We start from the raw sequence: 24,668 nt of genomic DNA, 5'->3' as shown, positions 1-24,668 counted from the left end.
GCTCTGGCAGCTCAGGCGCATGCGCAAACCCCATAATGTGAAACGTCATCACCACGCGTGGGTTCAAGCCCCGCCCTGGACAGCTCTGGTAGCTCAGGCGCATGCGCAAACCCCACCCCGGACAGATCTGGTAGCCCGGACAGATCTGGTACCTACACCGGACAGATCTGGTACCTACAACGGTGCTCAGACTGTCGCCCCCGCGACCCGGAAACGGATAAGCGGAAGGAAATGAATGAATGAATGAATGAATATATACAGCAGAGGTCATGAAGTCATTTTAATGTCAGGAAAACAAGAAGAAAACTCTGCGCATCCTAATCTGTACACACTTCAGCAGCTACCACAATCTGAGTGTGGAATTAAACAGTAGAAAATTAGAAAGAATTTCTTTAATTTCTTCTAAAGCTTTAATGTATTTCTTTATTTTGTATTTCTTTAATTTCTTGGATTTCTTTGTAAAGCACTGTGAATTGCCTTGTATTTGAATGGTACTCTTTAAATAAATCTTGCCTTGCCTTGCCTGAGTGTGGAATGAAACAGTAGAAAGTGAAAGCACTGGGTTTAGAAACTGAGGATTTTAGTAAAGTTTTGGAGATTTAATATATATTCCAAAATGAAAAGAGGTCTGATATTATTTAGTCATTAATACTTATATATATATGGAAAATTCTAGTTTACTTGGCTAAATACTGTCATTAATTTATATATTGTTGGAACAATATATTTATAGAGCAGCATTAGTTAAAAAAGAAATAATCCACAAAGATGAAATAATGATTTTCATTCATGTTTTATTTCAAAGATGCACAAAACAATTAAACAGCTCACACCGATCAACCAAAAGACATGTGACCAAACAAACCATGAAAAAATAGCAGCAGAACAATATAATCTGATTGCATGTCTGAAAAGGAGTGTGAAGAACTATAACTTATTAAATTTCAACTTCTCCAGGAATATTTTTTTAGCTTCCACCTATTTAGTGATCAATTCATTCAAACCTGTTACAACAATTATATTGAGAATAATTCCCTGTTGAAAAGATTTTATTCAGACAATGTAATGGCACAGATATAAACTCTCTTTAAATATACATATATACAATGTACATCCATGAATGTAGATTATTTTGTTGCATGAGAGAAAATAACCGTGATGTCAGGAAGTTTGTATCAAACAATGGAGATAAATGTCATCAGAACCATGATAAGCCCCTGATTCAGTCCACTTCTTCAATAGTGGGGCCCTTGGAGCCGTCTTCTGAGCGCCCTCCACAGCCTCCAGATGGCGCTCCTCCCTGGTACAACTTGGTCACAATCGGCTTGCAAACCTTCTCCAGTTCCTTCTGCTGATGCTCGTATTCCTCCTTTTCTGCCAGCTGGTTGTTCTCCAGCCAGGAAATTGTGTTGTTGCACTTGTCGACCACCATCTTCTTCTCCTCCTCGCTGATCTTCCCCTTCATGTTCTCGTCCTCCACGCTGCTCTTCATGTTGAAGGCGTACGACTCCAGCTGGTTCTTGGCCGCGATCTTGTCTCGCTGGGCGTCGTCCTCGGTCTTGTACTTCTCCGCGTCCTGCACCATTCGCTCGATCTCCTCTCTGCTCAGGCGGCCCTTGTCGTTGGTGATGGTGATTTTGTTTTCTTTGCCGGTGCTTTTGTCCACAGCGGACACGTTCAGGATGCCGTTGGCGTCGACGTCGAAGGTGACCTCCACCTGCGGCACGCCTCGGGGAGCGGGAGGGATGCCAGTGAGATCGAACTTGCCCAGGAGGTTGTTGTCCTTGGTCATGGCTCGCTCACCTTCGTACACCTGAATCAGCACACCTGGTTGGTTGTCTGCGTACGTGGAGAAGACCTGAGTCTGCTTGGTTGGAATCGTGGTGTTTCGTTTGATTAAAGGCGTCATAACGCCGCCGGCGGTTTCAATGCCCAGAGACAAGGGAGCCACATCCAGCAGCAGCAGATCCTGAACGTTCTCAGAAGTGTCGCCCATGAGGATGGCGGCCTGCACCGCTGCGCCGTACGCCACGGCCTCATCTGGGTTGATGCTCTTGTTCAGCTCTCTGCCGTTGAAGAAGTCCTGCAAGAGCTTCTGGATTTTGGGAATTCTCGTGGAGCCGCCGACCAGCACGATCTCATCGATTCTGGATTTGTCCAGCTTGGCATCCTGCAGGGCTTTCTCAACTGGTTCCAGAGTTCCTCTGAAGAGCTCCGAGTTGAGCTCTTCAAAACGTGCTCTTGTGATGGAGGTGTAAAAGTCGATTCCCTCAAACAGAGAATCGATCTCAATGTTGGCCTGGGTGCTGGAGGACAAGGTCCTCTTTGCCCTCTCACATGCCGTGCGCAGCCTCCTCACCGCTCTCTTGTTCTGGCTGATGTCCTTTTTGTGTTTCCTCTTGAATTCTTCCACAAAGTGGTTGACCATTCGGTTGTCAAAGTCCTCGCCGCCGAGGTGAGTGTCCCCTGCCGTGGCTTTCACTTCAAAGATTCCGTCATCAATGGTCAGGATGGACACGTCAAAGGTGCCTCCTCCGAGGTCAAAGATCAGCACATTCTTCTCTCCTTTCTTGCCTTTATCCAGGCCGTAAGCAATGGCTGCCGCCGTGGGCTCGTTGATGATCCTCAGAACGTTCAGTCCAGAGATCACGCCTGCGTCCTTGGTGGCCTGTCTCTGCGAGTCGTTGAAATAAGCCGGCACGGTGACCACAGCGTTGGACACCCTCTGTCCCAGGTACGCCTCTGCTATCTCCTTCATTTTCACCAGAACCATTGAGGAAATCTCCTCAGGATAGAAGGCCTTGGTCTCCCCTTTGTACTCCACCTGGACTCGGGGTTTACCGTTGTCACTGATCACCCTGAAGGGCCACAGTTTCATGTCTGACTGGACAACCGAGTCGGTAAACTTCCTCCCGATGAGCCGCTTGGCGTCAAAGATGGTGTTGGTGGGGTTCAAGGCGACTTGATTCTTGGCAGCATCTCCAATCAGCCTCTCCGTGTCAGTGAAGGCCACATAACTGGGGGTCGTCCTGTTGCCCTGGTCGTTGGCGATGATCTCCACTTTCCCATGTTGGAAAACCCCGACACAAGAGTAGGTGGTGCCCAGATCGATGCCAATGGAGATTCCCTTTGCTGAGGACATCTTGCTGGCTGCTTTGTCCTTCCTACACACATACAGGACACATTGGAATTACATTTTTAAAGAAAGTGAAATTTCAAAAGTAGGAGATTTTTATTATCATGATCAGTGATTAAAACACTTATAAAGTTAAATACTTTCTGTCCAGGCTATGTTAAATAAAAGGCTCTGTGTCTTAAAAAGATGATTGATATACATTCATTTCAAGCATGTAAAGAAAAAAAACAAAACAAAATAAAAATAGAAAAACATTTAAATGTATAGGCAAATGTAGAAGAGACAACAATTTGTCTTCAATATGTGCTCATCTGGTTTACATGTTTGAAATGGAGTAGGAAGACATGTAAACCTATTTATTCCTACCCCTCGGCATCTTTGTCATCAACTTCATTTTTTAAAAGTCAAACAAGAAGTTTTTCCTAATTCAACATGAATGTCAATCCAGTTATAAACCCAAACATCAACAGCTACACAGTTTTCTACAACAGTTTCATCACAACCATCAATCAGTGCAACAACAAACAAATTCTCACTGTCATCACTAGAAGCCTTTAATTTAGGAGTTAAAACATTTTTAATTGAAATGATTAAAATCCAGCTACAGGTTCAAGATGACAGTCAACATCTTTAAGCATCAACATTTCTGCTCTGTTGCCATCATGAATCTCTATTTAGAAATTAAAAGCTGGACTTACTGTGAGTGATGCGTCTCTCGGTGAGCAGCTTCCTGTTGTCAGAGTTTGTCTCCTTGTGTTTCTTCTGAAACTTGTGTCTGGATTGACTCGGGCTGCTTGTGTTTATAGTGAAAGCAGGTTTCCAGAAAGCTCCCGGCTCCTCCCCCTGCTCCTCCTCCGACTCCTCCTCCTCGGAGCTTCTGGCTGCAGCCAGAGAGGAGGAGAAGATTCCAGAGGGTGCCAGTGTTCTGAAGCTCATTCCGGAAGGAGGATGACTGTCAGGGAACACAATGTGAAGAATGGAGCGGGAAGGCACTCCCAGGGACTTAATGAATCAATGAATGAATGAAAATCATATATGACAGACACAAAAAAAACCACTGGCTTCAGCCTATTCATTTTCCTGGTCAGTTAAAGTGAATTCAATGTGTTGGTGTTTGTATTTTGTTGAATTATGACCATAAATAAAAACCATTCATGTGTCATTCCTGAAAGATTTCTTGTAATTCCTTCGTAGCAGAAGCAGACACAAGTGACACAAGACACAAGTGGTTTTCTTTCAACTGGTTTATTTAGCTTCTTCATTCTCCTCCTTCATCAATTCCACCGTGAAAAATGAACAAAAACGTAAAATGCATTACAATAATCACAAAGTTAGAAAAACACGTACATCATTGAAGCAACACTAAATTGGAGCAAAACACAGAAATCAAACACCTCGCTGGCTGCAGGATAAAGGAAATTGTCCTAAAAGCCTCCGTTAGTCCAAACGGTGGACAAAATAACTTAAAAAACGTAACGATAAACATTAATCTCTATTTGTTTACATCGATTTTTCAGTGCGGGGTCAAGTTAGTTTAGCTTATACGAGAATCCGGAAATCGATATGTACTACATCCTGTTTCAAAATAAAATCACCAACGCGGATACGAGTAATACGAAACAACACCGACGTCAAAATAAACTAAGTCGTTATATTGAATTCGCCAATAAACAAAATAATCAACCGACACAATTATAGTAGTTACAGTCTTGCTGCTCCGTTGCCCACATTGTGTTCTGTCACAGTCATCCTCCTTCTCGAATGAGCTTCGGGTGACTGGCACCTTCTGGAATCTTCTCCACCTCTCGCGCTGCATCGAGAAGGCGGCGGCACTTTCTAATAATAACAAGAGCAGTCAGACAGCGTGTGGATAGGGGGAGGAGCCGGGAGCTTTCTGGAAACCTGCTTTCACTATAAACACAAGCAGCCCGAGTCAATCCAGACACAAGTTTCAGAAGAAACACAAGGAGACAAACTCTGACAACAGGAAGCTGCTCACCGAGAGACGCATCACTCACAGTAAGTCCAGCTTTTAATTTCTAAATAGAGATTCATGATGGCAACAGAGCAGAAATGTTGATGCTTAAAGATGTTGACTGTCATCTTGAACCTGTAGCTGGATTTTAATCATTTCAATTAAAAATGTTTTAACTCCTAAATTAAAGGCTTCTAGGGATGACAGTGAGAATTTGTTTGTTGTTGCACTGATTGATGGTTGTGATGAAACTGTTGTAGAAAACTGTGTAGCTGTTGATGTTTGGGTTTATAACTGGATTGACATTCATGTTGAATTAGGAAAAACTTCTTGTTTGACTTTTAAAAAATGAAGTTGATGACAAAGATGCCGAGGGGTAGGAATAAATAGGTTTACACGTCTTCCTACTCCATTTCAAACATGTAAACCAGATGAGCACATATTGAAGACAAATTGTTGTCTCTTCTACATTTGCCTATACATTTAAATGTTTTTCTATTTTTATTTTGTTTTGTTTTTTTTCTTTACATGCTTGAAATGAATGTATATCAATCATCTTTTTAAGACACAGAGCCTTTTATTTAACATAGCCTGGACAGAAAGTATTTAACTTTATAAGTGTTTTAATCACTGATCATGATAATAAAAATCTCCTACTTTTGAAATTTCACTTTCTTTAAAAATGTAATTCCAATGTGTCCTGTATGTGTGTAGGAAGGACAAAGCAGCCAGCAAGATGTCCTCAGCAAAGGGAATCTCCATTGGCATCGATCTGGGCACCACCTACTCTTGTGTCGGGGTTTTCCAACATGGGAAAGTGGAGATCATCGCCAACGACCAGGGCAACAGGACGACCCCCAGTTATGTGGCCTTCACTGACACGGAGAGGCTGATTGGAGATGCTGCCAAGAATCAAGTCGCCTTGAACCCCACCAACACCATCTTTGACGCCAAGCGGCTCATCGGGAGGAAGTTTACCGACTCGGTTGTCCAGTCAGACATGAAACTGTGGCCCTTCAGGGTGATCAGTGACAACGGTAAACCCCGAGTCCAGGTGGAGTACAAAGGGGAGACCAAGGCCTTCTATCCTGAGGAGATTTCCTCAATGGTTCTGGTGAAAATGAAGGAGATAGCAGAGGCGTACCTGGGACAGAGGGTGTCCAACGCTGTGGTCACCGTGCCGGCTTATTTCAACGACTCGCAGAGACAGGCCACCAAGGACGCAGGCGTGATCTCTGGACTGAACGTTCTGAGGATCATCAACGAGCCCACGGCGGCAGCCATTGCTTACGGCCTGGATAAAGGCAAGAAAGGAGAGAAGAATGTGCTGATCTTTGACCTCGGAGGAGGCACCTTTGACGTGTCCATCCTGACCATTGATGACGGAATCTTTGAAGTGAAAGCCACGGCAGGGGACACTCACCTCGGCGGCGAGGACTTTGACAACCGAATGGTCAACCACTTTGTGGAAGAATTCAAGAGGAAACACAAAAAGGACATCAGCCAGAACAAGAGAGCGGTGAGGAGGCTGCGCACGGCATGTGAGAGGGCAAAGAGGACCTTGTCCTCCAGCACCCAGGCCAACATTGAGATCGATTCTCTGTTTGAGGGAATCGACTTTTACACCTCCATCACAAGAGCACGTTTTGAAGAGCTCAACTCGGAGCTCTTCAGAGGAACTCTGGAACCAGTTGAGAAAGCCCTGCAGGATGCCAAGCTGGACAAATCCAGAATCGATGAGATCGTGCTGGTCGGCGGCTCCACGAGAATTCCCAAAATCCAGAAGCTCTTGCAGGACTTCTTCAACGGCAGAGAGCTGAACAAGAGCATCAACCCAGATGAGGCCGTGGCGTACGGCGCAGCGGTGCAGGCCGCCATCCTCATGGGCGACACTTCTGAGAACGTTCAGGATCTGCTGCTGCTGGATGTGGCTCCCTTGTCTCTGGGCATTGAAACCGCCGGCGGCGTTATGACGCCTTTAATCAAACGAAACACCACGATTCCAACCAAGCAGACTCAGGTCTTCTCCACGTACGCAGACAACCAACCAGGTGTGCTGATTCAGGTGTACGAAGGTGAGCGAGCCATGACCAAGGACAACAACCTCCTGGGCAAGTTCGATCTCACTGGCATCCCTCCCGCTCCCCGAGGCGTGCCGCAGGTGGAGGTCACCTTCGACGTCGACGCCAACGGCATCCTGAACGTGTCCGCTGTGGACAAAAGCACCGGCAAAGAAAACAAAATCACCATCACCAACGACAAGGGCCGCCTGAGCAGAGAGGAGATCGAGCGAATGGTGCAGGACGCGGAGAAGTACAAGACCGAGGACGACGCCCAGCGAGACAAGATCGCGGCCAAGAACCAGCTGGAGTCGTACGCCTTCAACATGAAGAGCAGCGTGGAGGACGAGAACATGAAGGGGAAGATCAGCGAGGAGGAGAAGAAGATGGTGGTCGACAAGTGCAACAACACAATTTCCTGGCTGGAGAACAACCAGCTGGCAGAAAAGGAGGAATACGAGCATCAGCAGAAGGAACTGGAGAAGGTTTGCAAGCCGATTGTGACCAAGTTGTACCAGGGAGGAGCGCCATCTGGAGGCTGTGGAGGGCGCTCAGAAGACGGCTCCAAGGGCCCCACTATTGAAGAAGTGGACTGAATCAGGGGCTTATCATGGTTCTGATGACATTTATCTCCATTGTTTGATACAAACTTCCTGACATCACGGTTATTTTCTCTCATGCAACAAAATAATCTACATTCATGGATGTACATTGTATATATGTATATTTAAAGAGAGTTTATATCTGTGCCATTACATTGTCTGAATAAAATCTTTTCAACAGGGAATTATTCTCAATATAATTGTTGTAACAGGTTTGAATGAATTGATCACTAAATAGGTGGAAGCTAAAAAAATATTCCTGGAGAAGTTGAGATTTAATAAGTTATAGTTCTTCACACTCCTTTTCAGACATGCAATCAGATTATATTGTTCTGCTGCTATTTTTTCATGGTTTGTTTGGTCACATGTCTTTTGGTTGATCGGTGTGAGCTGTTTAATTGTTTTGTGCATCTTTGAAATAAAACATGAATGAAAATCATTATTTCATCTTTGTGGATTATTTCTTTTTTAACTAATGCTGCTTTATAAATATATTGTTCCAACAATATATAAACTAATGACAGTATTTAGCCAAGTTTGAAACAATAACTTTCCATATCAACTGAATTAAAGTGTTAATGACTAAATAATATCAGACCTCTTTGCAAATTGGAATATATATTAAATTGCAAAACTTTACTGATTACAGATTAGGCGGCTTAGATTATTATTCTTGTTTTCTTGACATTAAAACGACTTCATGACCTCTGCTGCATATATGTAGATCTTAATTATTAGTGGGACTGTTCTTTGTTTGTGTCTTGTTCTTTCAGTAGTTTCCTCTCTGTGGTATTTTAAAAAACTACACATTTTAGTGTATAATTACTTCAACGGTCTCTGCACTAGTATTGATTAAATAAAATTACATTAATCAGAGAACTGCTCGTTCATTTGTTCTCCGGTAAATTTGTTGTACATGGATGCATCCACTAGGGGGCAACCTCAGATTGTCAGATTTCTACAGTGGGTGGAGCAACAGCTACCTGATGGATCATGCAGTAGTTTTGTATAATAATAAGAACACGGATACTAATAAGAACTTAATCTTGGATTTATTCCCAAATTAATGTGAAACAGATTGACTGGTGCCGTGATTCTTGACATAAACACACTCTGGACTTGTTCAAAGTCGCTTTCCTGTTAAAAACGTTTGCTTTATTGCTAATTTAATGCATTCATTTAATACATAGTGTACACATATAGGACATTTTGATCACATAACATATTATCATAGTTGGCATAAAAGAGTCAGATAATTCAACAACAATCATATGCCAGACATCAAGTCTAATATTATTTCCAACATACAGCTCTTACATTAGAGATCAAATTACCAGCAGAAGCAATGGAATCAAAACATTTTATGTTCCACTAATAAGTGTGATTTTAATGAAACAAACAAAAAAAAGAAGGACGTTTTCATAAAGACAGTGCTGAAATTTACCAGTGAGTGATTTAAAGGCACATTCATGCCATTTACCCGAAAGGCCTCATCCAGTCAAAAAACCTCTTCAGGAAACACAAATGGAAATACTGATTGTAAGGTAGGATCGTTAAAAGCTGCAGTGACTTTTCTCTTTAACATTCTGGATATTTCTCATGTGGGGAAAGTTTTTCATGTTTCGTGTTGAAAGAAAAAGCAGTAAGTGCTTCGCCGCTCAGGAATTCAAGACTCACTCCGCAGGCCACGAGAACTTCCTGAAATAAACATTTCATCACATTGTTTATACGGCTATGCTTGATGGGGGTTTTCCTAAATGAAGAGGATGACTTGATGTTACCTTTTAAGGCATGTATGCAGACGCCAGACGATGAGATTAAAGCAAAACAAACATTTAAAAAAAGATGCAGGTTGTATTACAGAGTTTGTTGTGGTTCAAGGGAATGTACTCATAAAAGTGTCTGACAGACAAACATAAATTATATCCCTCCTCTCTCTTTCTTAGAGCCATCATTTGGCACTGTGCATGAATAGGGTCAACAAACAAAAAACAATAACCGTGAGTTAATAACGGGCTCATGATTTGGTAGCAACTAAATACGTACGGACACGTCGAAGCATGCGAGTAGGTTTCACATAAAACACAAGAAGACGGGTCAAATGTTAGTCGGTGATACATTATATGTTTTCTACAAGTCTTACTCTCAAGATATAACACTACTTTTAAGGTGAATTTCATAAGTTACATTCAGCATAAGTAAAATAAGTCATCCATTTTTAGCAGAAAATAAAATAGATATCTCTGTTTATTCCGGGGTAACTGTGTGACGGGGACGAGGCGATTCTCATTAATATCTGTGGAGGGGAAAACACGAAGAAAAAACACAATTTTATTATCAAATGTGTTGACAATATGGGAGAGATTTACACCACAGTGACTCCAACCTGTAGTAATTTGGTTTGAAGGGGCCGTTCTTGTTGAGGCCCATGTACTTCGCCTGCTCGTCGGACAGCTCCGTCAGGTGGGCGTCGAAGTTCGGGAGGTGCAAACTGGCCACGTACTCGTCTGGAGGAGAGAGAGAGAGGATAATCAGCCCCGCCTGGATAATAATGAGCCTTAGGCTCCGTTCACACTGCAGGTCTTGATGCTCAGTTCTGCTTAGATTTTTTTGCTGGGATCCGATTTCTTGAAGTGAAGTCACACCAAGCACGTCGTTTACGCAGAGCACACGCCAGTCAGCACCAGGGTTGCCAGATGTGACTCAATGCCGCCATTTCTGGCAACGCCGGTCAACCCGTGTAGATCCATTTTCTAGTGTTTGTTAAATACGAGCCGACAAAATCTAGACAAAATGACGAAAAGAAGGAGAATGAGGAAAAAAAGCAGGTTTTATCGTTTTGGCAGAGCCTCTTCCTCCGGCGCTTATCCGTGACGTCAGTCACACGTCAAAGATGAAGCAGTCGCATGTAGAAAAATATCTAAATTGGTACCACATATGATCGAGGCCTGGATCAAGTGTGAAAAAATCTGAATTGGAGCTTTCAACACGGCCATAAAACAGGTCGGACGTGAGTCACTTCTGAGCAAAAAATCTGAATTGGGGCGTGAACGAGGCCTTAGTTGTAGGAGGAAACCATCAGGTGGCGGCAATGACCATTGTTTTATAAGAGCAACACAAAGTCACTGGTGTTTAAAATGAGAAAGTTGGCCTATGCCGATAACAGATATTCATAATGCTGGTATGACAGATATTGATATTCATCATCTATAAAAAAAAAAAAAAAGCATCTTGCAGATACCGATTTTTTTTTTTTTAATAGCTCAAATTGGCCGATATATCATGTATCCATGACACACATGTAACAGAATCTATGAGGTAACATACAAAACTTCACTCTCACCCATTTTCTTGGGCAGGAGATAAACGTCCTGTTTGTATCGTCCTTCAGGAGCATTGAAGAGCTCGATCAGAGCCAGCGCCTGCAGGTGAGAAACGCCACACGGTGACCACAATGACGACACTCAGGGAAGTCAGGGACGCCGCTGCAGGACAAACCAACCAACCTGAGTCGTAGCAGTGATCGACAGCACGAACGTGGGCACAGTGGAGCAGCTCAGATTCAAGAGGCGACCCTGAAAGTCATCAGAAAACTACTTTGAAGTGTGCAGTGGCATCAAATTCAGCACAGACGATTAAATAAAAACAAAAAAAAACATGAACGAGGTCTTTTGGTCACATAGCTGATCTGGTTTGATCAAACCACCTTTTGAAATGTGACCCTCAAGAAGCTGCAGGAGGACAGTACCTCTGCCAGCAGGACGACCCTCTTCCCATCGGGCCAGATGATGTGGTCCACCTGAGAGCGGACTCTCTCCCAGGTCAGCTCGGGGCTGCGGAGGCTCGCCTGCAGACAGGAGAGGAAACATCCTGTCCTCTGGTCTTGTGGGCAACAACTACAAAACAAACTCAAGAATACTGGAGCATGAGAGATGATGGGATGAAACGAATTAATGCTTCTAAAACCTTAATATTTGGGGAAAACTTTTAAGAAATGCTTTAAGGTCACAGTGATTTGAAGCAAATCATTCAGCTTTAAGCGAGTCAATGATTGTACCTCTTTTCAACAAAATCCTCTCATCCAAGGGGGTCAAACACACAAATATGGACAGAAAATTTTAACTTTGAAGTTTTTCTTGTGGCGCAGAGTACATGTGAATGTATATATTCATATCTTACCTCTGCTGCATTATACTTTCTACCATTGTGTGTTTTTTACTGCTGTCACAACATTTCACTGCTGCTATTCTATTCTATTCTTTTCTTTTACCAAAGCCAAATAATTACTCCTGAAAATTCCTACTATCTCAACATTAATTTTAATTAATCCTTCTGGTGCAAAATACTGTGAAACATCAAAGAAAACCTCTATGGCTGTTGCATTATGGGTGTTTTTACAAAGTTACCCTGACAGCATGGCTCTGAGACTAATGCTAGTCTGCTGTCTTTCACGGCAGCATCACTGAGATCTCAGCTCGGGTCTCAGTGTTGTGTTGTGTTATTACTCTGAAGAAATTTGCTTAAAAAAAATCATGGTTTTCTTTGAAATTGTTACCATTTTGGCCGGATTGGAGCCTCTTGCAGGCTGATTTTGGCCCACAGGCTTTATGTTTGTCACCTTTGCTCAAGTAAGAACAGTAATGTTTCTAGTCTACTGTTGTTGTTGTTGCAGGACAGCAGGAATCTGAGATCGAGGCGATTTTATTCAAATGACACTTTTGGCCTTTATCCTTTATTGCAGGAATTCAGATTTTTTTTACTGAAAGTGTATTTTACTCTTAAGCAACGACTTTGAGCAGCAGAAGGTAACTGGTAGAAAAATAAATGTGTGTGTAGGCGACTGAATCATTTCCAGTCACAAAGAAGAAGGGATTGCTATTTATTTTCCATTTTGACTTTTCTGTTGCTTTCAGTTCTCTCAGAACTTGTCCTCCTTTTTCGAAGAAGACTGACCCTTGCAGAGTGTTTTTAACCACGAGGGACCATTACATGTCCTCAGGAGACAGAAATTCCTGGCATTTTTTATTTGTTTTTTTTAAATAAACACACACAGGGTTACATTACCACATCAATCTCAGTATTGGAGTGTCCCATATTGCAGACGATGCAGCCGTTTTTCATTCGGTCGAGCTGCTCTCTGGTCACAACATTCTTGTTGCCTACAATTAAAGGAAAAAAAGTGTTGGATGAAGGGAATTGTGGAGGTGGCAGTGCGCCTTGAACACGACCCGTTGTCACCCGGAACATTTAAAGGGCAATGCTCTTGTTTGGTGGAAATGCTGATTATCAAAGCAGAAGTAATGGCCGTCGCCACATGCAGCTCCGTACCAGTGCACGTTATCACCACGTCCATCTGCCGGATGACCTCGCTCAGCTTGACCACTCGGAAGCCGTCCATGCTGCACGCAGACATTTGCAGAAATTTTTATGAGCTCAAGCGAACGAGAGAGAAAAGAAGCACTGCCAATAACGATGATGATGATAATAACACCAGCTTGTTTGTCCTCTAGCGCACTTATTTCAATATTGGCCGCCACAGAAGCAAAAAGCCCGGTCCGTGTTTGATGTGAGATGGAATGACTCACCAGGCCTGCAGGGCACAGATGGGGTCGATCTCCGTGATGCACACAATGGCTCCGAGGGCTTTAAGAGCAGTGCAGCAGCCCTTTCCCACCTAAGTGAGCACATGAGAGTTTCATCGAAATGTCTGCCGCACCGGCGAGAGCCCACTCACGCCTTCTACAATGAGATGTTTTCACATTACAGACTGAGTCACCTCTCCGTAACCACACACAACCACTTGCTTGCCTCCGAACATTATATCCGTGGTTCTCTTCAAGCTGCAAGAAACGAGGAAAGATCAGCGTCAGAAGGATCGTGGGGCACTTTTTTCTAAATCCAAACACAGTAACTTTGATATAAAGACCAACAACGGCACGACTACAAACAAACAATGCTTCTCCTCACCCGTCCAGGATAGATTCACGGCAGCAGTAGAGGTTGTCAAACTTCTGCTTGGTGACCGAGTCGTTGACGTTCATGGCCGGGACGCAGAGTTTTCCAGCCTTAGACAGCTGGTACAATCTGAGAGGACACACGTGGAAACAGGTTCAGGCAGATAAACACAAACACACACACACACGCGCACGCACACGCACACGCACACGCACACGCACACGCACACCAAGATACGATCCTGTGTGACCATTCACTGTCTGGAGCCGCCTTCTGATTAACTCCATTACACTAATGAAGTGTTTCTGCAGACAGGAGCTTAGTTTACTGTATAATTCAACAATTACAGATGTTTTTGGACATTTTACTTTAAAATATAGTATAAATTAATATAATTTAAAATACTGAAAACATTTTGCAAACAAAAACTGCAGTGCAACAACACACACTGGTCAAACTTACTGTCGACACACATTGTGATAGATCGCAATTGTTATTGTCCTTTTACAACAATAATTCATATTTATTGGCCATGAAAAGTCTTAAAGACTCAAGTCGTTTTACGGCTTTAGTAATGACTTGGCTGCGGTTGTTATTATTCATTGACAGCGCTACGCAGACGATAAGGCGATTCCTCTCTGACATTTACTGGTAACTCTCAAAGCTGTGGCCACAATCAAAACAGGAGAAGCTCATTAAATGATACCGGAAAGCAGTAGGAGCTCAAAAACAAACACAGAGCCGCATCTCACCTGTGAACCCCGGTGACGCTCTCCTCCACGATGCCTCGGACTTTTTTGAAGACACTGGGATACTTCTTGTACACCCAGTGAGTCAAATCCCCACCGTCATCCAGGATCTTCAAGAGCAAGACGAGGATTAACACCCAGAGAAAATAAACTTAGATGTGTGGTAAAGTGTCCACACGATACCATGTTGGCCTGCCAGCCCTCCGTGTTGACACAACGATCGATGCACCACCAGAAGTCGTCCTCGGATTCGCCCTTCCATGCAAACACAGGAACCCCTGCGGTCAGAAAACACACACACACATACTTATGGGTAGCCTGCACAACAGGTCCATTAGCGATGCATCGCAGAGAAAGGAACGAACCGTGTCGGTTTATTTTCAAGGTACATTAAAGCTTAAGCAACTTTGAAGACGGACGGAACATTTTGATTCAAAACAAAAGCATTTCGGTTCCAAGAAACACTGACTGAGTGTTTCCAGTCCTGATGTAAAGAGAAGCGAGTGTGTCAGCAGGAAGTTTGTTCCACCGATGAGGAGTGTAGGAACTAAAAGCTGATTCACCTTGTTTCTTCTGACTCTGGGGACACTTAGTAAATCTGGATGTTTCATATGCTACCATAAGTAAGTCTGAAATGTATTTAGGCCCGAGACCATTCAAACTCTATTGACTAGAAGGGAGATTTCGAAGTGGATCTTCTGACACACAGGCAGCCAGTCCAGAGTCACTAGTAGAAGTCTCACAATTAAAATCATATGTTGATGAGCTAAAAAAGACTAACCCGTCTCAGCAAGCGCAGCAGCCACCTCATTCTGAGTGGAGTAGATGTTACAGGCAGTCCAGCGACACTGAGCCCCGAGAGCGACCAACGTTTCAATCAGGACCTACCGTAGAGAAGAAACACTTTATTAACTCCCTTAAAAGGGGGAGGGGGGGGATTTATATCAGGTAAAAACTGGACGAGAGGACGTACTGCTGTCTGGGCAGTGATGTGGGTGCAGCCCACTATCTTCGCCCCGGCCAGCGGCTTCTCGCCCTGAGCTCGCTTCCTCAGAGAGATCAAGGCAGACATGTCTGTGGAGGAGCAGTTGCATGTTACCAGGAGGGTCACGCTTTGTTATGGGGGGAGAGAAAGAACGTCAGGTAAAATGGAGAATGACTGGAAAGCAACAGCAGCAGTGCCAGCAGCAGCTGTTGCCTCGTTGGATTTAAGTCTGAAGAACACTCACGCACACTCATCGGGCGAAGTAAACAACAAAAGACTGAAGAAAGAGAGAGAGAGAGAGAGAGAGAGAGAGAGAGCGAGAGAGAGAGAGAGAGAGTGAGGGAGGGAGGGAGGGAGGGAGGGAGAGTTCACGTAATTGAGGAAGCAGCATTTTTAACAAACAGTGAATAGAGGTGATTGTGTTTCCGACGCTGCCCTGGCCTTGGGTGATGAACCGGAGTGAAATCAGCAGAACGAGACCATCATCAAAAAGACACCATGCGATACAGATCAGGGAGCTCATGTCGCAACAGGTAGATACGTTTGTATGAGAAGTAACGACAGCAAGTCTATTATTCGCCTGCATCACGGTGACTTCGCTTTCCCAGTGAAGGTACGGAGTGATGAGTAAAAACAGCACTGTCCAGGTGTAACCTGACTTCGCCCTGCCGAGACCCCGAATCAGATGAAGCGCGATAGAAGATGGATGGAAGAGGGAGATAAATAAACCAGCCGGCCGTGTCTGATGTACCTTGCTCTGCAATTTCAATTTCTCTGCGACCGAATTCAGCCTGTTTGATGTTCTTCACACAGAAGTCGCTGCTGCCGTGGGTGTTGACCTGCGCTTTGTCCCGGGGGGAAGTTTCATCGTCGGAGCTGTCGGTGTACGACGCAGCTGGGACACGGACAACACAAAGGGCCATTTTTGAAGAGAAGAAGCACACAAGAGAGACAATTATGAAAGCTATACTTTAAATCCATTGTGCAAAAGTTGGAACTTGTATCTGTTTTTGTGTATAATGTATTTATTGACGTACACCAGGGCTGTCAAACATATTTCACTTCAGGGGCCACATAGTCTGACTAGTAGAATATTGGTAGAATAACCTTTAAATATAAAGTTTAAAAGATTCTTTTGTCGTTGCGGCGCTGAGTATATGTGATGAAAATCTGTATCCCTACCCCAATCTGTCTGTCTGTCCTGTCCTTTTCTCTCCTCTCACCCCAACCGGAATAGCAGAAAGCCGCCACCCCCGGTTCTGGTTCTGCAGAGGCTTCTTCCTGTTAGACGGAGTTTTTCTTTTCCTCCGTCGCCGATGCTTGCTAATGTGGATTTGTTGGGTTTCCCTCTTGCTAAAAGCACGTAGAAATGACTGTGTTGTATGTGGTGCTTTATAAATAAAGTTGAATTAAATTTTTATATTTTTGTAAAAGGAAACAGTAACTGCAGAAAATAACTATAATCTCAACATGAAGCAAATTTCAAAGATGTAAAATGTCCACAAAAAAACTAAAACCGTCTCCAATAGCAGTTGCATTATGGGTATTTTTACAAATTCACCATGACAGCATGGCTTTCAGGCTCATGCTAGATTGCTATCTTTCATGGCAGCGCCACCGATATCTCAGCTCGGGTCTCAGTGTTGTGTCATGTCCGCTACACTTAGTAAATTCATTTATAAAAAATCGATGTGTTCTTTAAGATTTTTGCCATTTGCTTGATTGGCTCGGAGCTTCCTGCGGGCCGGTTTTGGCCCACGGGCCTTACGTTTGACACCCCTGATATACACGCTTCCTTGTGTGAAATTCATAAGCAGATGTACATGAAGCGTTTAGTCGTCCGGTACCTGAGCTGTAGCTGTCCGTGGACGACTGTGAGATGGAGCGAGAGAGGGAGCGCCGGCCTGCTTTGGTCGGATACTTGGTGAACTCCTGTTTGTCTTCTGCGTTTGCAAACTGAATCTGGACGGGAAAGAACAGAACAAGATGACACTCAAGCTTCAACGACTAATGCGGCGAAGCGTCTGCAGGACGGAAAATGTTCAAACATGCATTCACACTCTTTGTTATATTATTAGACTCATGTGAGACACTGAAGCGGTCCTTGCAATAGGAAATCACAGGTGGACGATGGGAGACGGGAGCTGGGGCCTATTTTTAAACGCTCCCTGATGCTCAGTGATTTATGTCTTGTTCACCGGCTTCACTTGTTCCTGGTTGTGATTCATTGTGTCAAATCAGCCCTTCAAAGGAACCGAGATCAAAGATCCGGAGACGCATAAATTGGATCACAAGCAGTGAAGCTGGGATGTTTTCTGGCCTGGCATTTTAATAAAAGTCTCAACTGTTCAATCTTTTGAGGTTGTGGTTCCAAACCACAAAAGAAATGTTTTGGGGTTTTTTTGTTAGTTTTTTTTTTTATTTTCATAACTCTTACATACCTGCTTCTGGTATAAACCAAAGTGTTTCTAGACGGCGGCACAAAGAACTGATACATGCAGTATTTTACTGAAATAGACTGCAGGTGCGCGTCATGACGTAACGAGGAAGTCGTCGTTTCTTTATTGCTTTGCAGAATATTTTTTTACTATATCGACAAGATGCTCTTCAAATACAGTCAATTTCATGATAAGTAGTTTACTGGGCTGTATGATGGCCACACCGCCACGATTACAGGTTTATCTTCCAACAAAAATAAACCTGAACACCACTGACAGTTTGCCTATATTGTGAACTTGCACTATTGACACTGGTCAACCTTCATTTAACTATTTATCTATTATCTTTCATGTGTCTTAATTTCCTTTATTATTATTACCAATATTGTAATATAGTGTGCTATTTTCTTTACTTATGTTCTAAATTTAGATTTTTCTGAATTCTTTTATTTATTTATTTTTTAATTCTTCTATCCTGTAAAAAACACTCAAAGCATTTCCCTGTACATTATCATACTCTGTATAATTGTTGTGTGTGATAAATAAAAGACTTCGACTTGAAGGTTCAGGAAAGTGCGGCACACAGACACACGTCCTGCACCAACTCTTGTTCTGCTTTTCCAAGAATCCCTTCATGTGTTTTGGTGGTTTCATGTCAGAATCCACGGGCACGTTTCACGTCCTTCTCACAGCCCTCCTCATGCAGAATGACGCCGTGAAACGCTGAGCGGCGTTTTTACACTATACACCGTTACGGGTCAAGCGTGGTCAAACCTCGTGACATCCGTTTAAAGGTCTTCTGCCGGATCCGACCTTTGTGTCTGTGATCACGTGACTCCATCGCAGTGTTGGGATGCGACTTTACACCCGAGTCCGTCCGTGAAGATCTTTAACTTTCACTTCACCTCAGTGATAAAATTCTTCACTCACTGAGACAGTCCGGCGAGATTTAACCCCTCTTCCTATTTCAAATGTCCATATCATGTGTTTGGACTACAAACTGAAGCGGCGGCTGCCGGAGTTGACACAACACACAGAGGATGAATCTGGGAACAGACGAATGCCAGACGGACGACAGTAATAAAGAGTGTGACATTGAAGAGTAATGACACGACAGCAAATGAGAAATATGACGGATATTTACGACAAACTCTATAAGATGTACCTCAGTCAACAGCAACTTCATATCTCACAATCCAGCTTTCTAAACTCTGTGACAGCCGGGCCTCGTCAACCTGCAGCGTCAGGACAAATAAACTGGGATGAAGCTGAGGCAGTCTCTGCACATCTTTATTTTCACAATTGAACGCGTGATGCGTCTCATTTTCTGACTAAATAACTGCTCTTATGTTTACTTTGCATCAGTTTGGGCTCCCGAGGCTTCAGCGGGAAAGTTTTCACAGTCTTGAATGTCTCGCTTTGTTCCGCCTCGGTTTATTGAGATGGAGGCGGCATCGAAGGGGTTAATGCGATTAATGATGAATCGCTCAGCGTTGTGTTTCCGCTCGCCTTACACAGGAGTCGGCCACAAAGCCGAACTGTGCCACTTTAAGTTTGGAGGTTTTCTCCCTCCGAGCTGCATTTCAATTGATTTTTTTTTTTCTCTTTTCCCTGCAAGTCAAACTTAAAACTTTTCAGCAAACTGCAAAGAGGAGGGAGAAGTTTTGCATGCTGAGAGTTTCTCCTCTTTGACTGGGAAATCCAGTCTCCTTAAAAAAAATAAAAAATCAGTATGCGAGACAAGTTTTCTGACAGATTGGGAATAACTCACCCTTTCTCTCCCGAACCCATGCTTGTGTGCCATAGCTGCCAGTCACTGCCTGCTCTCTCCAGCCTTCCAGACACCCTCCCTGAGTCTGTGTGTCCTCTGTGTGATGGTACTAGGTGTCCCTGATGCTATTATCCCTGAACACTCCCAGGCAGAGCCGGGGGGGAGGTTCCCACCTATTATCATGATTTCTAATGGCCAACCTGGAGAGAGAAAGAGAAAGAGAGAGAGAGAGAGAGAGAGAGAGAGAGAGAGAGGGAGAAAGAGAGAGAGAGAGGGAGGAAAAGAGAGGCCTCTACTGAGAAAAGGAGGTCGATTTTAGCTGAGCCTCTCTCACTCTCTCCGGCTTTGCCCTTGACAACCAGCTGCGAAAGTCTGTAGGTTGTGTTTTTACGATAATTTTAAGTGCTGAAAGAGCAAATATGGGAAGAAGCTGCAAATGCAGAGAAATTCAGAAATAGGAAAAAAAAAAGAAAAAAGAAAAGGTATACACAAACCGCACACATAAAAACAAACAACAACAAAAAACACTATTACTGCAGCGTTTACTCTCAGCCAGCAATCCTAATTTGGACGCCTAAATAAAAAGGGGATTGACAGGAGGAATTAAACTCGGTTTCCATTAGCTCTCTGCTGCATCAATAGGCGTCCCATCCTGCAGCTAAAAATACTCTTTCTCTCTTCGATAGGAGGCCAGGTCACAGACTTAAGCTGTAGAGTGTGACTGTCAGTCGGTGGTGTAACGGCTCAACATGTGCCTGACATAAGGCGAGACTAACTACTTATCTACACTACACTTAACTGCACTCGCTCACTGAGCGGGCACACGGTCCGATTCCCAGGTCTGCAAGTGCAACGACGGCACCCGTTTGCAACGAAGCCTGATGAATGATTATATATCGTGTGCTAATCCTCTAAAAGTCTTTGGACTTTAAACATGAACTATGACTTCTAAGCAATTTCAGTCTAACGCATAACTGTATTTTATGAACAAACATGGTAAAAAGCATTGTTCTAATTTGAGCCCCAAAAAATGTAAAAATCATTCCTGTTGGAGATGAGAAATCTAGAACGCTAATAACTCACTGAAATAAGAGATAAAACTGAGAACACAGTTGGAAAATGAGGAAACTAGTCAGTATAGATGTGCTACATTTCTCATCTTATTGCGACTTTTCCCCCGGTGCTAAGAACTGCCAGAGCAACACAGAGCGGTACCTGTGCGCACGAAGTCGAGTTTACACTTCCAGAAAACCCTCGAAAGAAACTACGGTGCGAGTTATTTTTGCCCACGGCTGATAGGAACCACAGTCAGAAATGTTTCATGTACTTCGGTTCTGGTTATTTTTATAGAAGCGCTTCGGCGTGCTCAGCTCAGATTGTGCTAATATTTTTATTTAGCAAATTCAAGTCCCCTCCACCCCCCCCCCCCCCCCCCCCCCCACACCCCCCACACAGTTTTTCGGCATTTTTCACGTTCCGTTCTACCATTCCTTGTGGGTTTCCGTAGTTGCTGTAGCACTTTTGCTTAAACCTGGTTAAAGTTTAAATGTTTGTGATTGTTTATATGTATTTTAGCTCTGAGTACAATCACAGCATTTAAGTTGCACTTTTGACAATATATCTGATGTCTGCAGTCATTTTTAAGTGCATTGAAAAAGAAAATCGAATCGAAAATCAAAATTTTCTTCAAAACAATCATTGTTTTTTGTTTTGTTTTTAAATGGTTGTGTGCCATAGCTGCCAGTCACTGCACTATTGTTTTTAAATCAACCAGCCCTACTTACTAGGTAGGTCAGGTAGCTACATCACTGTGTGAAACACTGAGCAGGGAGCGTCTCCATGGCAACAGATGCTGATCTCCTTTGATTTCCTCCATGAGGTGCCTCTCCCATCCGCTTTGTATGGGAATTTTTGTTTGCAGTTTCGGAAACTGTTAGTCGTTATCGTCCCAAAATGAAACTGATTGGTCCTTGGATGATGACAAATCATCCCTGCAAAGTTCATGTAAATTGGGTCAGTAGTTTTTGCGAAAAGTCGGTAAAATACATACATACAAGCCAATGAATAAATAAATAAATAAGCACAAGCAGCCGGAAACATAACCTTCTCGCCCAACTTTCGCTGGCGAAGGCAATGACCCGATTCACGACGGGTCGACGCAGTCCACCCGGGATGAGCGATGTCAGGCCGTTGCGTTTCACCTTCAGGCACACGCATTTCAGACTGTATGTAAAACGGCTGGCAGGGCTCAGAGGAAAATTATGTTGCATGAGCAGACCCACAGTGAGAGAGTCCCGTTCCCGGGGGGGGGGGGTCTTACATAACTGCTGGATGCATCCAGAGAGCGATGAGGCACAGCAGTGATGTTCTTTGACTCACCCACACGCACACGCTCATCTATAATTTGAATCATTGATTGTGTTTTCCCTGTCGGATTACGTGACAATGCAGCAGCAGTCACCCGAAAAGGACTTTCATTAGTTTTCTCCCACCTAAAAAAAAAAAAAATCGGTTCTTTTTTTCCTTTACTTTCTACAGGCAGCTCAGTTTGACACCGGCTTCTCACATTTATTCATAACACGCCGCTTTGTTTTCATAAGCGCAGTCAACATTCCGACCATCCAATATGTTTTCAATCGTGCTCCCCGAGGCGATCCGCGGTCCACATGTTATTGCCTCGTCAGACGGGGAGTCGGAGCCAATATTGTGAAGTCTACGAGCCCCGCTGCTGGGAAAATACATGTTTTCATAAGTCAGATTAATCGGTTCAGCTCTTGTGGTTATATTCATGTGAAATGCTCAGACACAAATTAATCTACACAACCAAAATAACTGCTGAGGTGACTAAACATCCACATAAATACCACTTTGATAGAGTTCACAATTACTTCATATCCAGAAATTTAAAAAGAAAATACTGTGTATCGATAGCTTTATTACATCGAAATCATTACATTTGTGGTGAACTCACTTCTAAAATCATAATCCATATAACATGTCAAGAAGATGGCGATTCATTCTGTTTGAATAAGTTTGTTTCTCTTCATAATGTCTCAAACACACCTTATTCAAAGTGACGAGCTGTAACAGTTCAGTTCAATCTGGTGTGTTTGATCAAGAAAACATGGAATTAGATGTTATAATTGTGACAACATGAGTGAGAAACACTGCTGTTACGAGTCAAAGTCACCTTGACGGAAAGGAAATATCTCATTACAGTTGGAAATGTAGAATAAGAATTATCCGTTTCCGTTTATCCGTCATGGAGAAACAAGAACAACTTTTTATGTGGAATGGGTCCATCCTTGAAATGTCCGAGGGCTTTTGTTCTGAGGAAAACTAAATAAGCCTGTCTGTGCGGCATTTATCCAGCACCTGTTGCCAGGTTTCGCTCACAGCGGCGGATCTGTAAGGATGTGAAAAGCCAACCTGAGGAGAGCCTCCGTCTTTTGTCCCATTGTACCACAGCCAAGAAACCCTAAGCCTCTTCTCACAGGTGCAAACAATTCATTTCTCTATCGCACACCCGAACAATGCAATGATGTATCACCAAGCAAGGAACGAGCAATGCGATATGGATTCATGAGGATGATGACCTTAACAAATATTAAAGCTTTGCTCCAGTTGGTAGAGCGGTCATCTCTGAATCGGAAGGTTGCAGGTTCGAATAATGTCGAAGTGTCCTTGAGCAAGCGTATTTGGGGGACTGCTCAAGCATTGGAAATGGGACAATATAAGTCAAATCCATTTAACTTTGGCAGTTTTAGTTTGATTTAGATGTCTTGCAGTAGCTCGTGGGAGTGCAGACCCCCCCCCCCCCCCCCCCCCCCCCCCCCCCCCCCTCTAAGCTCAGGTATGTAACTCATGTTACTACACAGATTTAGAGGATCAGCTTTGGCTTTGAGCTGTTTCCTGACTCCGGGATCTTGGCATGATGTTGATTCAGACAAACAGGAAAGCTACACGACTTCAGCAATAATCCAGCCCCAATGAAAGTCTCTCTTAAAATTATATGTTGTTTCCTCAGTAATCGTGAATCTGGTATTTCAGAGTGTGGTGATTATTTTTATTTTTCCCTGGGAATGAGTTCATCCACTGAAGCTGCAGTGATCTTCAGGTTGAGAGTAAATATCATGTTAATATCGGAGTGCGGTGCTTCTTCTTCACTGCAGTGTGCTGCACCAACGTGAGCGCGTGCCCCCCCCCCTCTCCATCACACGTGCTTAACCCCCCCGGTGCCCACGCTGGGGTCTCTCACGTTTAATTCTTACCTTCTTGACGGACTTCAGCGTGGGGACTGCGGTGAACGCTGCCGACGGCATTTCCCCGACGTTCATGTTCACGTCGCTGCTGTTCTTGCTCACGGTGAGCGCGGAGTATTTCTCCGCTACGTTCTCCGTCTCCTTGACATATTTGGTGGCTTGCTTCAGCTCCGTCTTGCTCTCCACGGCCGCGTCCGTCATCGCATCCGCCGGCCCGGGTACCTGGAGGAGGAGCAGGAGGAGGAGGAGGAGGAGAGAGACACCGGCTGCCCCGCGAAGAGTTCAGTCTAACGGTACCTCCTCGCGACGCGACACTTTAAAAAAAAAAAAGGACGACAAATGAGCCGAGTCGTCCTCTCGGAGCCGAGTTGTGTCGCGTCGGTAGTTTGTCTGAGAGTGGCTCCGTCCGTCCCGCAGCTCCGCTGTCATCCACCGGCAGAAACATCACCGAGGGGCGGGGCGGCGGCGGCTGGAGGTTGCCACCTGAACCAGCCACCAGAGGGAGTGCCGTTACTCGTTACCCGCATGACAAGTGCCCACATAGAGTATATTCGTTACTTTGATACTCGAAAGCGTAGATGTTTCGTTACCAAAAGCTGCGGCGGGACAACCTACCGGGGTAGTAAGTCCCGCCTCCTTCTCCGCGATTGGCTGATTGTCTTTATTCCAGAGCTTCTGATTGGCTGAGTGGAGCCTGAGCGGTCCTATCAAAGGGGGAAATACCTGTCTGTTGTT

At 44.0% G+C, this 24,668-nt stretch overlaps 3 protein-coding genes across 4 annotated transcripts; 1 reads left to right on the top strand and 2 right to left on the bottom strand.

Annotated features, from left to right (window-relative positions):
* Positions 1-777: 777 nt before the first annotated feature.
* On the bottom strand, positions 778-4,914 carry LOC308113078 (heat shock 70 kDa protein). Its single transcript, XM_080469016.1, has 2 exons — positions 3,835-4,914; positions 778-3,164 (listed from the first exon to the last, which is right to left on the bottom strand). Exon 2 carries the CDS (start codon positions 3,140-3,142, stop codon positions 1,223-1,225), a length of 1,920 nt encoding a protein of 639 aa, XP_080325142.1. The 5' UTR covers positions 3,143-3,164; positions 3,835-4,914; the 3' UTR covers positions 778-1,222.
* Positions 4,915-4,964: 50 nt separating this feature from the next.
* On the top strand, positions 4,965-8,207 carry LOC308113077 (heat shock 70 kDa protein). Its single transcript, XM_080469015.1, has 2 exons — positions 4,965-5,155; positions 5,826-8,207. Exon 2 carries the CDS (start codon positions 5,848-5,850, stop codon positions 7,765-7,767), a length of 1,920 nt encoding a protein of 639 aa, XP_080325141.1. The 5' UTR covers positions 4,965-5,155; positions 5,826-5,847; the 3' UTR covers positions 7,768-8,207.
* A 595-nt stretch (positions 8,208-8,802) lies between these two features.
* Positions 8,803-24,541, bottom strand: ahcyl1 (adenosylhomocysteinase-like 1). Of its 2 annotated transcripts, none has more exons than XM_080469825.1 (17): positions 23,943-24,541; positions 17,310-17,424; positions 16,214-16,357; positions 15,451-15,551; positions 15,259-15,361; positions 14,661-14,755; positions 14,481-14,587; positions 13,741-13,857; positions 13,550-13,613; positions 13,359-13,447; positions 13,102-13,172; positions 12,838-12,932; positions 11,522-11,620; positions 11,280-11,348; positions 11,117-11,195; positions 10,160-10,280; positions 8,803-10,069 (listed from the first exon to the last, which is right to left on the bottom strand). In XM_080469825.1, the coding sequence occupies exons 1-17, from the start codon at positions 24,132-24,134 to the stop codon at positions 10,063-10,065; spliced, it is 1,668 nt and encodes a 555-aa protein (XP_080325951.1). In that variant the 5' UTR covers positions 24,135-24,541; the 3' UTR covers positions 8,803-10,062. The 2 variants fall into 2 exon arrangements, with proteins under 2 accessions (XP_080325951.1, XP_080325952.1); XM_080469826.1 differs by lacking the exon at positions 23,943-24,541 and adding an exon at positions 19,672-19,792.
* Between the last annotated feature and the right edge of the window lie 127 nt (positions 24,542-24,668).

Source organism: Lipophrys pholis (genome assembly GCF_963383615.2).
Source record: "Lipophrys pholis genome assembly, chromosome: 8".
In the NCBI taxonomy this organism is placed as follows: Eukaryota; Metazoa; Chordata; class Actinopteri; order Blenniiformes; family Blenniidae; genus Lipophrys; species Lipophrys pholis.
The sequence above is the reverse complement of the archived record's forward strand: the minus strand, read 5'-3'. Positions and strand labels throughout refer to the sequence as shown.